The following is a 13877-nucleotide window of genomic DNA, read 5'->3' on the forward strand; positions in this document are numbered from 1 at the left end:
CTTATTTTACAAAACTTTTTATCAAAAAATCTCTGTGTGTGATACTGTTTAAAACATAGCAGATTTCAAAAAGTGATTGAGCGTTATATGACCGGCTGATAAGTGCAACTTATCGTTGAAACCCTCTTCTAGTAGTTTTTAATACGACAACCGAAGTAATATTTTATGTGATAAAACCGGGACTTGAACTTTTCAGAGCAGAAAACATTTAAAATAATTTTTAGTGCAAGAACCGGGCCAAAAATTTTGAACAGCATGACCGGATAAAATCTTAGCCGGTACTGTCAGAGCAAATGTGTTGATTTTTGCATGGAAACTTTCTACATGTTTCCCTCGGCTGCGGTATTCATTACACATAATGAATGTTATGTATTTTATCTAACAGATTCAAAGTCGTTTGATGTATTAATTAAACGTATGCGCTTTCATCCCATTATTAAATCTACAACTTTTTTGAGATCTGAAAGATTTTTGAAAACAGGATATTGATGACGAACCTTCCACTTGAATCTAATTGTATAGAAATCTGATATTTTTTATCTTGACGAATTAAGTTCGATAATATATCTCTATTAAAACATTTTTTGGAATCAAAATTCATTATAGTGTCGAAAATTACTTGAATTATCGATATTATCAGGTTCGAAAAATATTTTATTATTATAATTACTAACAGGATTACTATATTTAATGCTAGATCGTATTTGAAAGGTTTTTATGTATGATCATGCAAACCATTTTAAATAAATTCAAGGTGGTGTTGAGCAAGGTCGCATCAGGATTTTCAAGAAGTAGATAAAAAAGTTTTAGAATAATTGAATAGTTACAGATACTTTTTCCAGCTTCTGAAAACTTGCGCTTGGTTGTCTACAGTTTCCACAATTTAGAAAATAATTCCAATTTTAGCTTTGTTGCCCAGTTTTTTGATTCACAATCGAAAATCTTGATTTACACTCTCGTGCGCAAAATGGGCTTATTTTCACCTCTGGTTCAAAGTATAATAATTTGAATTCTTAAGAAATTTTCTTTAAAATTTAAAAAGATTGTGAAAACCGGTCAGGACATCTCAGAGCAAAGTGAGTTTTGGGATATATGACCACAATTTCTGGTGCTTCAGGACTCAGAATCCGGGAACCAGGATAGCAGGAATCGGTCTACCAACAATGATTATCATTTGGAATAGTTTTGAGCCAGCTGGAAAAAAAATTAACATTTTTTACTCCGCCGCTTTAAACAACGATATACTTACATACACACAAAAATGGCTCAATTAGCCGAATGGTATATGATACTAGACAACATAGGCAGGAATCAGAACAAATTGGCTCAAATGTAATCCATGTATGTATTCTAAAGATCTGCTACACATTTCTGGAATTGTTCAGAACCATCTGAAATATCAACAGACACTGCAGATTAGGGTACGCTACAGACTGTAGATCAAACACACCTAAGCTACCGTTCCATGCATAATTGTCCCATATATGTAGGAAATCTCAGAGGATGTGGGACAATTATGCGGTTAGAGACAATGAATCAGTCATTTTTACGTTTCACATGGATCGGGACTTGGAATGTTACTCTTTATTAACAGGATTAATATCGATGTATAGTTCTACTTTGAGCAGTTTCCTTTTTCTAATGTATACTAACAACCTTTTTTTTATTTACAGTTTTCAATGTAGATATAAATGCCACCGCCGACACTCTCAAAGAAATATCCCTTTTCTTCAACGCCGGCAATAATGTAGCGGTAAGTGTTACTCGTCGTCTGGTTTCCTTTTTTTTCTAAAACCGCAACCAAAAATTACCCACAGATCATCGATGGCATGCATCTGACTCGACAATCTCGCCAGCTCTTGGCCACCTTCTGCTGTGAAAAAGTATTCCACCATCTGCTGATCGAGTTCAGCTGCAACGAGAAAAGTGTGCAGGAGAACATTGAGGATACTGTGCGGTTCTATCACAAGTTGGACCAGAACACCGACTGGGAGCGACGGATGCGGGAAAGAAATGAACAGTTCGCACCCCAGTTCGAGCCGTGTTCGGCACTGGAAGGTCCACTGATCACGGTAAACAATTCGGAGGATATCAAATGTCACTCGGTAACGGCACAAGGCGTACGCGGAGCGATTCCCACGGCAATTCTTGGTTCGCTGGCTAGTCCTGTCATACGGCATAGAACCTTCTATTTCAGTCGGGTGAGTTTGGATTGTAAACATTAAATCGATGAAGAATCGAAACTAATATCATTTTATTTCTTCCACAGCACGGTGAGTCCGAGTATAACGTGCTGGGCAAAATTGGTGGTGATGCCGATCTGTCACCTCGCGGTATGAAATATGCTGAGAGATTGGCCAAACAATTGGGAGGACCAGGTTCGGCTCCCGATTGCCCAAAACCTAAACTTGTAAGCTTTAACTTCGACGATTTGTAGCTTCAACTGTACTAATAGTTGTTTTCCCCCTTCCATCAGATTTGGACTTCCGAGCTGCGTCGCACTATCCGAACGGTGCAAAATATACCCGGTCCGCGAGCTGCCCTCAAAGATCTGAACGAAATCGATGCCGGTATATGCGAAGGGTTGACGTACGAGGAAATTCAGGAACGCTTCCCGCAGGAATTCGCTTGGCGCGATCAGGATAAATTCAAGTACCGCTATCCGCACGGTGAGTCCTACCTGGATCTGTTGCAACGTGTTGACAACGTGGTGCAGGCGCTGCTAGCCAACACGGATGTTCTGGTCGTGTCGCACCAGGCCGTACTGCGCTGTGTGATGGCATACTTCAAGGGAACGAAACCGGGTATGATCGATGCGAGTGGTTTGATTTTTACTAGCGGGAGATAATCGCGGTGTTTTTTTTTATATTTTAGATGACGTTCCATACATTAATGTACCACTGCATACACTGCTTATCGTGCGTTCCTACGGATATGACTTCGAGGTCGAAACGGTTCCGTTGAAAGTGGAATGTGTTGACACGTATCGCATACAGCCGAAGGTAAGCTTCCTCATCCGGAACATATTCTAGCAAAGATTTTTTTTATCATTACGCTTCATTTCCGTAAGACCACCGCTCGTTTGACAAAAGATTGAGGGACACAATATTTTCGCTTTGTAATTATGGAGGTGAAATACGAAAACGTGTTGGAGACTGTTGTTGTTTTGTGGTGATTTTTTAAGAGGTATAGGATTTGATTTTCCAAAAAAAAATTAAAAATTTGATGAAATTTGTATTGGAATCGATAGAACGATCAATTTAATGTCTGAAGAAGATTTCATGCAAATGTTGGTCGCGGCACCGCTTTAGATGGTCCATGCGCAAGGTCCAATTTTGGCACACTCTCTCCAACATATCGGCCGGAATTTCACGAATAATGCCAACGGCCCATAATCCACACCAAGCAGTGACAGTTTTTGGGATGCATTGGTAGTTCTTGCAATGCTTCTGGCTGGTCTTCCCCAAAGCTCTCGTACGCTGATGATTTTAAGTTACTCTTGAAAATTTTGTACCCAAATGATGCTGTATTCCTCCAACAATAACTGGATGTTTTCAGAAATTGTCAATATATTGGTTCCTAACGCCCAAAAATGCTTCATAATTTCTTTTAGTTGCAAATTAAACCAAATCTAGGTGTTTTACTAGACAGTAAAGTAACCTTTTGTGATCATAACGTTTGCTAAACTCGTCACTGAAAAATTGGATCTTCCTCTAATTTTGCGAGCGTCCATTCATGATTAAATTGCAGACCAAATGACGATTCATGATTAAATTATAGACCAAACTGAACAAGTTTGACAAAAGCACAAGACACGATTCACGCGTGATCTGTCAAAAACAGTGTTGCCAAAAAGATACCAACAAAAAATCACCATTCATTACCGGGTGAAGTTTTCTCAAAGTACATACGCCTTTTGAATAGATTGATTAATATGCTGATTATTACGAAGACCAAGGTCGTCCAATAAGTCCTTAGAAAGAATTAGAAACAAATCGGTCGAGTTAGGGATTGTATTTTCCAATGTACGCAAGTTTCTAAAGGTTTTGAAAAGTAGTATTCTGGAAGTTCCTTCAAATAGGCAATGTTTTCCAGAATACAAGTTTATTACTAATGTCGTTTTTCATTGAGAACACTCGTGGAGTATTTTGCTCGATTCGTGCACTTTTCGTGCAGTCGGGCAATCAAAACAGGTGCACTGTGTTTCATTGATTTGCATCACACGAAAAAAATGCACTTTCGGGGCAATTCGCGGGCAACTATTTTGCACCCGTTTTCTTTTCAGAGCAGCAAGCGTGCAAACCAAACTTTACAAAACCGTTTCATTGATCAACTGTCAGTACAAAACACTGGCACCGAGCGAGAGGAATCAATGAAAAACGACATAAGATTCAGAATACAGTTCCCGAATTCAGAAGTGTGCATTCGTGAAAAATGGTATCAACATTGGGAAACATCAAAGTGATGTAATGATTCAATTCTTTTCAGAACCAGTAAATTGATTCGAAAGATATTTTCTTCCGTTGAAATAGGCAAATTGGGCCTTTTTGCTTTCAATAGTTTTGTGTGTTCTGCGGCCGAGTATTTTATTATTCTCGTCTTCGAATCATCAGTGCATCAGCAGTTTATGTTTAGCTAAATCAATGAAACAAGATTTTCATAAACTGTTTCGTTATTCACAATTTACAACTCGACTCAGGATTCAGAATAACTACCATGGTTTCTCATCATTCTTCTGATTAGAAGGGAAGAATAAAAGAAACATGGAAAGGAGTAGTCGTGCCTTTTTCAGTAGTGTGTTCAGCAACTATAATATCGACAAAAACTCTATTAAAAATTCTGCGCCTACAATGACTCTTGCCTGCCCACTGTTTCGCTTGATGAATATTGTCAATGGTAGCGATTGTCTCAAGTACTCCTCGATCCCTGGTCCTGACGGCTTTCCCGATGTTGTACTAAAAAAACCGCTCAGCCAACATCGCATCCCCATTGGTTCATATCTCCAATCTTTCACTATAGTAAGAGGAATATTGGATTGAAGATATTTGAAAAAAGTCATTCTTAATCTCCATTAATATAATAGAATTTTCAAATGACAGATTTTCTTTGTTTACTTTCTCTTCACGAATATGACATTACATCTGAATCACAAGGAAATCATCTGAGACTTCTCATGTCCCTGATCTACATTAGTGACGTTAATATCTCTTTGAAATCCCCAAAGCTCTCGTACGCTGATGATTTTAAGTTGCTCTTGAAAATTTTGTACCCAAATGATGCTGTATTCCTCCAACAATAACTGGATGTTTTCAGAAATTGTCAATATATTGGTTCCTAACGCCCAAAAATGCTTCATAATTTCTTTTAGTTGCAAATTAAACCAAATCTAGGTGTTTTACTAGACAGTAAAGTAACCTTTTGTGATCATAACGTTTGCATTAAAAATGGACTTTTTTCGGATGGTGATCAAAAATGCCAAGATAAATAATTGCTTTTGATAAATTACCTATGGAAGGTAATTCAAGTTTACTGGCTAAAAGACGCAACTTCCGGTAGGCATTTTCCCGTTCACGGCCAGTCCGGAGCGAAAGAAGAGCGGCTTTAACATCCCCTTCTCGTCAGTCACAGCAGCGCCTTCTTGGGGAACTTGGTGTGTGAAATGAACTTCACCTCAGAGCTCACTTCCTGCATGGGGGAAGTAAAATTTGAAGTGCCCTACCAGTCGTTGCCATCCAGGGTGAGATAGGTCTCGTTGTCCATCACCACCATCGCGATTTGCCGGGAAAATGATTGAAAATTGGTTAGATTTGGAAACTTTTTTTTTTGTTTCAATTATAGAGGCTTTTTTAACATTAATGTCATTCGCCTCTTCGGGCCAGAAAAACTTTCTGACCCTATGTGCGGGGTTGGGAATCGAACCCAGGCGGGCTGCGTGAAAGGCATCGACTTACCCATCACGCTATACCCGTCCCCCAGATTTGGAAACTGAGTTTAGTTTCTTTATATATGCTTGAAATTTGAATGCAGGTTTCAGATTTTCTATTTCAACTTCAGAGTTCTGGAACTAAATGTTAGTTCTGAATTCCGAGCCTGAATTTTGAAACTGACTTCTGAACCAGAATTTAATTTCTAAATTCAGTTTCATAATTTGATTCACGCATTCAATTTCATAATTTAATTTATAAATTAAGTTTCAGAGTTTAATTCCTAAATTCAGTATTAGAATTTCTTTAACAGAATACCACATTCCGAACTTTGATTCTGGAACTAAATTTTTGAATTGAATTAACTTCCTTTGTTTAGGTTTGGAGTTTAAGCTCAGAGTTCTGTTCTAAAACTAAATTCGAAATCCGGATTGTAAAAATGAGTTAATTTCCATATTTCTAGAACTAAATTCATGAATTTTTGATCTGGATTCCGAACCTGAATCTTGCAACTGAATTCTAGATTTCGATTCCAGTTCTAGTTCCTGAATCCTGGAAAAATTCCGCAAATCGGTTCGTTTTAGAACAAATAAAATATTCCCAAAAGATTATACGAGGTTTTCCTCTCTGAGTATGTAAATCTATTAAAAAAAAACTATTGTAACATTGCTTGTTGTATTTTCTTATACTATGTTCACACTATGAGTTAAAATGAGTTTAAACTCTGATTTCATGTTTTAAACGAAATAATATGTTTTACTTTTGCGTTATTTCATATTGAGAAACGTCACATTAAAACATGTTTTCCCGAAATAACATGATATAATTGTCAGTGTAGCACAACCCTGCTAGCATTTTCCTTCACTTTTCGACTATGTCAATTGACAGGTTGTTCAACAACAGCAGTTTTCCATCAAAGTAGCCATGTAATCATAATACAACGAAACTGGAAACTGGTACCAACGTTGCTATGTATACCGATTTCTCGGAATTTATACAGATTTTTTACCTCTATACAGATAAGTACCGATTTTGGTTTTTAGCTTGAATAGACATGAGAACTGGTTGTCGTGGGACCTTTTTTTGCTCACCTCTTGGTGACATTTTCTACTACTAATGTAGAAGAGAATCTGATACTGATATGGTACAGATACATTTTTGCGCCGAATACAGATTTTTGGAAAAATGACCTGGCAACGCAAACTGGTACAACCACTTTTGTTTATGAATTAAATGATGACTTTTTTGGTCATTTACTGCCCAAAAATATTTATTTCTCTTAAATGGCCAACGTTTTGAAGCAATAAACCTTCGAAACGTTGACAATAAGCGTGAAACGATAATATCCTTCATAGCTAGAAGAAGTACCTGGTTTATTTCTTATTTTCCGGATGTTGTCAAAATACTTTTTTCTTTCCCACCTGCGACGTAGGCATTCTTGCAATTTGTTTCGCGGTTTTTACTTTATATTACTATCGTTAAAACATGTTATTTTCTGCCGGTGTGAACGTAGTATAAAGCATGCTTTTCATAAATAATAAATAACATGATATAGTTGTCAGTCAAGCACAACCCTGCTAGCATTTTCCATCATTTTTCGATTATGCCAATTGACAAACTGATGTTGAATCAGTTTTCCATCAAAGTAGCCATGTAATCATTATAGAACATATATGGAAACGGGTACCACCCAAGGGGAGGAAGCTTAGCACAATGTACCAATCACACATTAAGGTCAGAGGACAGAGGGTCGCGTGTTGAGTTTTAAATCAAGCACGTGGCTCGTTCAATTCCCTTTGCGCATCGTATTTCTCTTGTACTCTCTCGTATATGAGCAAACTGTACCGGGTTGCCAGCATACATGTTATTATTTTGATAAGAAATTTTATCACGTAAATCTATCTTATGGGTTGGACATTACATAGATTCCAATGAACAATGGAAAAATATTGCGAAACAAAAAATCTGTTTATATACAATGAAACGTCTGTGTGTTTGGCAGCCTTGTCGAGCCAATTTTATTTCTCTCTCTCCTTTTTCAGAATGCTATCAGGAAACTAAAGCGAAAAAAAAGGCGGATGCATTGAAACTGATTTGTGATTTGATTCACAGAAAAATACAAGACTTTATTTTTATCGCGATAACATATATGTATTTATGTACTAAACGCATCTAAACTAAATTATCTAGACTTTGTCACGGTAGATTTATGATACAAGCCTTCGAAGCCGAGATATTCGATGAACAAGTAGAGGTATGCATTTCCGAGCGTTCCAATTTTCAGTAGTTCTTCAGTCAGAAAAAAATACAACACGACCGCTAAACTCAATGAATCATTCTCTAAATGGCTGAGGACAGTACCGTAAAGTGGTAGGTTTTTTGCTATTTTCCCGTTACAAATTAAATTTTCTTGGAAACGGTACAGAATGTAGAAAAACCCAACTGACAATGTCTTCGAAATTTAGTTAAGAATATTCTGTGAAATTTTCAGAATGATTCATTGAATTTAGCGGTCGTGTCGAATGGATAATGTATGAAACACTTGTAGGGCTAAATTGATACTGTTATTTTGCTGAAGGAAGTATGTTGATACGTTAAGGCTTTTAAGAGTTATGCAATGTTTTTGAGTTTTTTCAAGATATTTTTAAGACTAATTTAAAAGAGTTAAAAGAAAAACACCCTCCCAATTTTCTCTTAAATGTTTACTTATATTATGAACTTTCAGTAGCCGCATAGGATACATTTTTATCGATCTGGCATCTAATGAATTTTGATATTTGAAGGTTGACTAGTTTTTGTTGAAAAAACAATCATAACTTTTACTGGTAGCTCATATAGAAAAGCTTTACTCAGCAAAATTATGCGCAATATTTATTTCAACAACTCTTCTGAAGACAACTTTTCCATAGAACATTTCACAAAAAAGTTAGCACAAAAAAATCGATTTTTCGGGAGCCACCCTACTCTTACCCGGGACAATTGATGTAACTCGGTCAAATGAAAAGCTAGAGAGGTGCTTTTTTCAGCAAAGTTGCTCAAAATAAAATTTCCTACAACTTTATTGTACAATAAAATCGTTTTTGAGTTCAATTAAGAAAGTTAGATTACAGATTTCAGTCTAAATGAGGACCACCCTAGTAATATTTTATATCAAAAGGAGCGCCACTGGATAACAAACAACTTTTGTGAAGACACCAACTACAAAAAACTAATATTCAATAGTGAAAATATTTTTGTCACGCTAATTTCCCGTTTCAAACCATAGTGCAGTGATGAAATAAATTCCATGAATGGTTTCAACTTCGATTCCCAAGCTTTCAATAACTTTACTATTGAAAGAAGGTAATATTTGATGTTTAATTTGCCGTTGGACAAAAATGGCAACTCCACCACCCATTAAAGTAAACCTGTCAAATCGATGAACCACATAATGCGGATTACTTTTTAATTTGACATTTGGCTTAAGAAAAGTTTCTGTCACAATGGCAATATGGATTTTGTGAACTTTGAGAAAATTATAAAATTCATCTTCACTCGATTTCAAAGATCGAGCATTCCAATTTAAAATATTCAAATAATTATTTAACATCACTGTTAAATTTTAAATTCATTATAATATTATTTGCAAATTGCCATCCGATTTGAAATGCTTCAAAAAGTGATGAAGTCGAATTCATTTGAAAAAGTTGATCTTGTAGGTTTATCATTTTATTTTCAGTTATATCGCCTAAATCGACTTCATTTAAAGAAGCGAGTGGCATTGAAGGAGTATTTGTAGGTAGACTGCCATTAGAAGAAGATGGTTTGGCCGGTCTACCTATTAATAAATTGTTTTCGTTAGAAGATGAACTGCAAGGCGGTCCTGTGTTTTGATTATTTACATTAGAAGATTTAAGTGGTAGATTTCTACCTGTTATACTAGCATAACTAACATTAGAAGAAGAGAATGACGAGATCGATCTACCTGTCAATAAATTGTTTTCGTTAGAAGACGAATTGGAAGGCGTACCTGTTTTTTGTTTTAAATTCGAAGAAATAAGTGCCTTAGAAGAATTAGGCGTGGCATTTGTAACGGTTTTTTTGATTTTCAGGTATGTTCTGTAAATTTAAGGTCGTCGATTTGTCTTGTTGTCTAAGCGAACGAGCGTTTAAAATTTTTCCCTGACAGGACATTTCAAATAATAGGATTTATGATTTCCATCGCAATTTGAACATGAAAATTTATCAGTGGTTTCATTCATTGGACAAACGTCTTTCGAATGCGATTTACCACAATTCAAACACCGTATATCCATATGACAATTTTTGGTTCCATGGCCGAAGCCTTAGCAACGACGACATTGCGTTAAGTTTGCAATACGATTATGCCGTTTATAATATTTCCAATGAATTTTAATGTGGGAAATGAAACGTACTTTTTCTAAAGTTTTCAAATTGTTTACATCACTTCGATTGAAGTGTATTAGGTAAAGTTCATGGGAAATTGCAGAGCGTGGTTTAGAAGTACCATTCGTTTTTTTTTTCATAAGTATTACTTGGGAAGGGGCAAAACCAAGCAATTCTTTTAGTTCATTTTTAATTTCATCAGTACTTTGATCATTTGATAAACCTTTCAAGACAGCCTTGAAGGGTCTGTCTGATTTTATATCATATGAACAAAATTTATGAAGTTTTTCGGACAAATATCGGATAAGACGTTCATAATCTTCCAATCCATCAACCAAGACTCGACATTCTCCTCTTCGTCCGATTTAAAATGAGACTTTTACTTCCGGGAGAAAAGTAGAAAGCTCAGTACGGAATGCTTTGAAGTCGGAAATCATCACCGTCACTGGTGGCATAGATTGTTATGTCTTCCCAGAACGACAAGCGTCCATTTTGGGAATTTTAGAAGAATTTTTTTGCTATGTCGCTCCAATCGGATTCAGGAAGAATCGCGTAAATATTGTTAGTCGGCATAGAATCAACGGAAGGGAAATCCGTCCGTTGTCTTTTATTTTTACATTCAGATTCTATAAGATCGTGAATGTTATTAGACAATTGTTGAATAACGGATTGTGATTTATTCCGTATTAAATTATTTCTAGCCTTAAGCTTGTTGCCTTTCCGGTTGGACACAGGCATTTTTTAAATGAATGAAATTTGAAATTAAATTAGCTAGGCTAAATTAGTCTTCGATTAGACTCCTAGTTTGGAAAAGTCTTGATAAAGACTGATTTTGTGGTAGTCCTAATAAAGACTGATTAGTTCGAATAATAGTTCTTTGAATAGCAAGTCTTAAAAAGGACGATTAACTTCTTAGTCACTCTAATATCACTCTTTGTATAACCTTGAGAAAGGCTGACTAATTGTTAGTCTTTAAAAAGACTGTTAGTGATTCAGGTAGCCTTGAAAAAGACTGAAGCCATGAATCAATGAAACTCTAGGTAGCCAGAAAAATTTTCCAGGAGCCAAGAGCTTCAAGCGAAACAGTATCAGATCTCTAAATGTATTTATTCTAAACTACAAAACCAATTTACTGAACTTGATCTGTTTAGTTTCGTGTCATGAATACTTTGTTCTCTGCCGTATCACGTTTAATCAGAACTTACTTTTCTAATAAACCTTTCTCAATTTTATATCAATAATTAACAAAACCACAATTTTCTCACCAGTTACAAAGCGTAGAACATAATGTCGAGCAAAGAAAAGAAGCGGTGGTCCCAATTCCTGTTTCATCATATCATTAAAACAAACAAACATTACCGTCGAATCGATGACCTGGTTCGATGGAAAATTCATAAGTCACTGTGTCGTTTCTCATACCCACCACCAATCGTAGAACCATTTTCGGTTCGGCCAGTCAACAACATTCAGTCGGCACTAAAACAGAAATTTATTCCGCCCTTTTTTCGCACAGAACTGCTCGACCACCCGAACAACGGCGGATGCTTTGACCACGGTTCCGGCACATTTCGATGCCCCACTGACACAGCAAGTGTCCACCACGATCAGCTAAAGGGAAAGCACAGTAATGAAGCGGGACAACAACAACAAAAAAAAACGGAAATGAGAGCAGCCGCTAAATAAATCTCCGGTTCTTCCAAAATATTCGTACAAATGATAAGTTGGTCCGAAAATGGTAATATTTAATGACAGCAGTTAACTTTCAACAAATATTTGCCATACATGTGAAAGATGATTTTCCTTTTTGGATCGAAGTTTAGAAAAGAGTCAATTTCAGATCACAGAACAGTTTTTTTTTCTCACTTTTTTATGCTTATTTTGGATTTATTGTCATCTGAAACGCAATGCAAACTAAGTAAGTACGTATGAGCCAAAACAAAAAAAAAATCAGAAAATTATAATTTAAGATGCGCACTAATGGTACAGTGATTGAGTTGAGCAATGAATAGGAAAAAAAAACAGAAGAAATGAGTCGTAATCAAGTGAAATGATGCATTTTAATATACATACACAAACAAACACCCAAACATATTAATCATAGTTAACCAGCTGATCTATTTAATTGTAGTTGACGATCATACTTTCTTACTTCAAACGCTGTAAGCTAGAATACACAGACACTAAAGAGAATCTGTAGAATAGCACACGTTAGGTTTGTATATTTTTAGTGATAATGTTGGTTTTCTATTGGCAGAATGATGAACGTAAAATTATGAAAAGTTTATCAAATAAAAGAAACAAAGTCATGTAATAGACTGTAGTTGAAGATGTCCGTTAGTCTGTTCCGTTTCCACTATCCACCTAAAATGTACCCGAAAGCCAGTGATCCTGAAACGATCGGTTGATCTTTTCCTAGGAACTATTTTGGGACTCACGTTCCCTCGGTTCAATAAATGCCTTTCACAGAATGTGGCCCTGAGTTTTACTGTTGTTTATTTTTTCTTTATTTATTACACTGTTCAATTTACTCCTATTCTCTGATGTGCAATCCGGAAGAATCTAATTTTGGATCGTTTGGTGATAGAAAAATATAAGTGTGTGCGCATGTTTGTCGCTAGCATATATTGGTGACTTTTTCGAACGATCACACTTTAATTCGATACGATCGGAAAAAAATATCAAAAGTAAATTTGAAATCCTTATCAAACTATCCTTATGTATTGCAAAGTAACGATCCGGATCGAAACACCAAAGCTACTCCCTGAATAACGGTGCTGCGTCATTGATGATGAAATCTACATCAAAGTGTGTTATAACCAGTTTTCGAAACAGGAATGTAAGGACGAGTAAGGAAAAAGCTGGTGTGTATGATCGTTAAAACTGAAGAAGCTGTCGAGACTCGCTACGAAGTACTTGATTTGGCAGGCCAAATGCACTTGTGGAAAAATGTAGTAAATCATTCTTGACTAAAGATATTATAACCAATGAGATTTACAAAACAAAACTAGTTTTTAAGTCAATCCGATAAAATGCCGTTTTACCTTTTTTTATATATATAAAAAATAGGTATAGAATTCGCTCGAACTTTCGAAAAATTTTCCGAGGCCCGGAGGGCCGAATGTCATATACCAATCGATTCAGCTCGACGAACTGAGCAAATGTCTGTGTGTGTGTGTATGTGTGTGTGTCTGTATGTGTGTTGTCAACTAAGAGGTCGAGATCTCAGAGATGGCTGGACCGATTTGGATCAAACTAGTCGCAAATGAAAGGTCTCCCCGTCACCCAGAACGCTATTGAATGGTTTTGAGATCGGATGTTTACTTTTTGAGTTATACGAAGTTTTATGTCAAAATTTTCAGTTTTTTGACAGTATCTGTCACATTTGACCTTGAAAACAGAATATGTTTCCAGACTTAGATTTCGCTCGGTAATACCTATCCAACAAGCCATAGATTGTTAAAATTCGTCCATTTTTAACGGAGATATCGATATTTTTGTGTAAGCCTTATTCCAGTAGAAGGAATTTTGAGCGCTGTATGAAAAAGCAATGCTTGGGAGCAACATGAA

At 36.2% G+C, this 13877-nt stretch overlaps 1 protein-coding gene across 4 annotated transcripts in view; it reads left to right on the plus strand.

The window, feature by feature from the left end:
• LOC131430442 (6-phosphofructo-2-kinase/fructose-2,6-bisphosphatase 1-like) overlaps nucleotides 1-12636 on the plus strand; it is a 268836-nt gene extending 256200 nt beyond the window's left edge. For all 4 annotated transcript variants that reach the window (XM_058595442.1, XM_058595443.1, XM_058595444.1 and 1 more), the window contains 6 exons: nucleotides 1674-1753; nucleotides 1818-2201; nucleotides 2270-2410; nucleotides 2477-2804; nucleotides 2875-3002; nucleotides 11824-12636. In XM_058595442.1, the coding sequence (XP_058451425.1) occupies nucleotides 1674-1753; nucleotides 1818-2201; nucleotides 2270-2410; nucleotides 2477-2804; nucleotides 2875-3002; nucleotides 11824-11922 (1160 nt within the window). In that variant the 3' untranslated portion in view covers nucleotides 11923-12636. The remainder of the gene's footprint in view (nucleotides 1-1673; nucleotides 1754-1817; nucleotides 2202-2269; nucleotides 2411-2476; nucleotides 2805-2874; nucleotides 3003-11823) is intronic.
• The last annotated feature ends 1241 nt before the right edge of the window (nucleotides 12637-13877 follow it).

The sequence above is a fragment of the Malaya genurostris genome, chromosome 2, assembly GCF_030247185.1.
Source record: "Malaya genurostris strain Urasoe2022 chromosome 2, Malgen_1.1, whole genome shotgun sequence".
NCBI classification, from domain to species: Eukaryota; Metazoa; Arthropoda; class Insecta; order Diptera; family Culicidae; genus Malaya; species Malaya genurostris.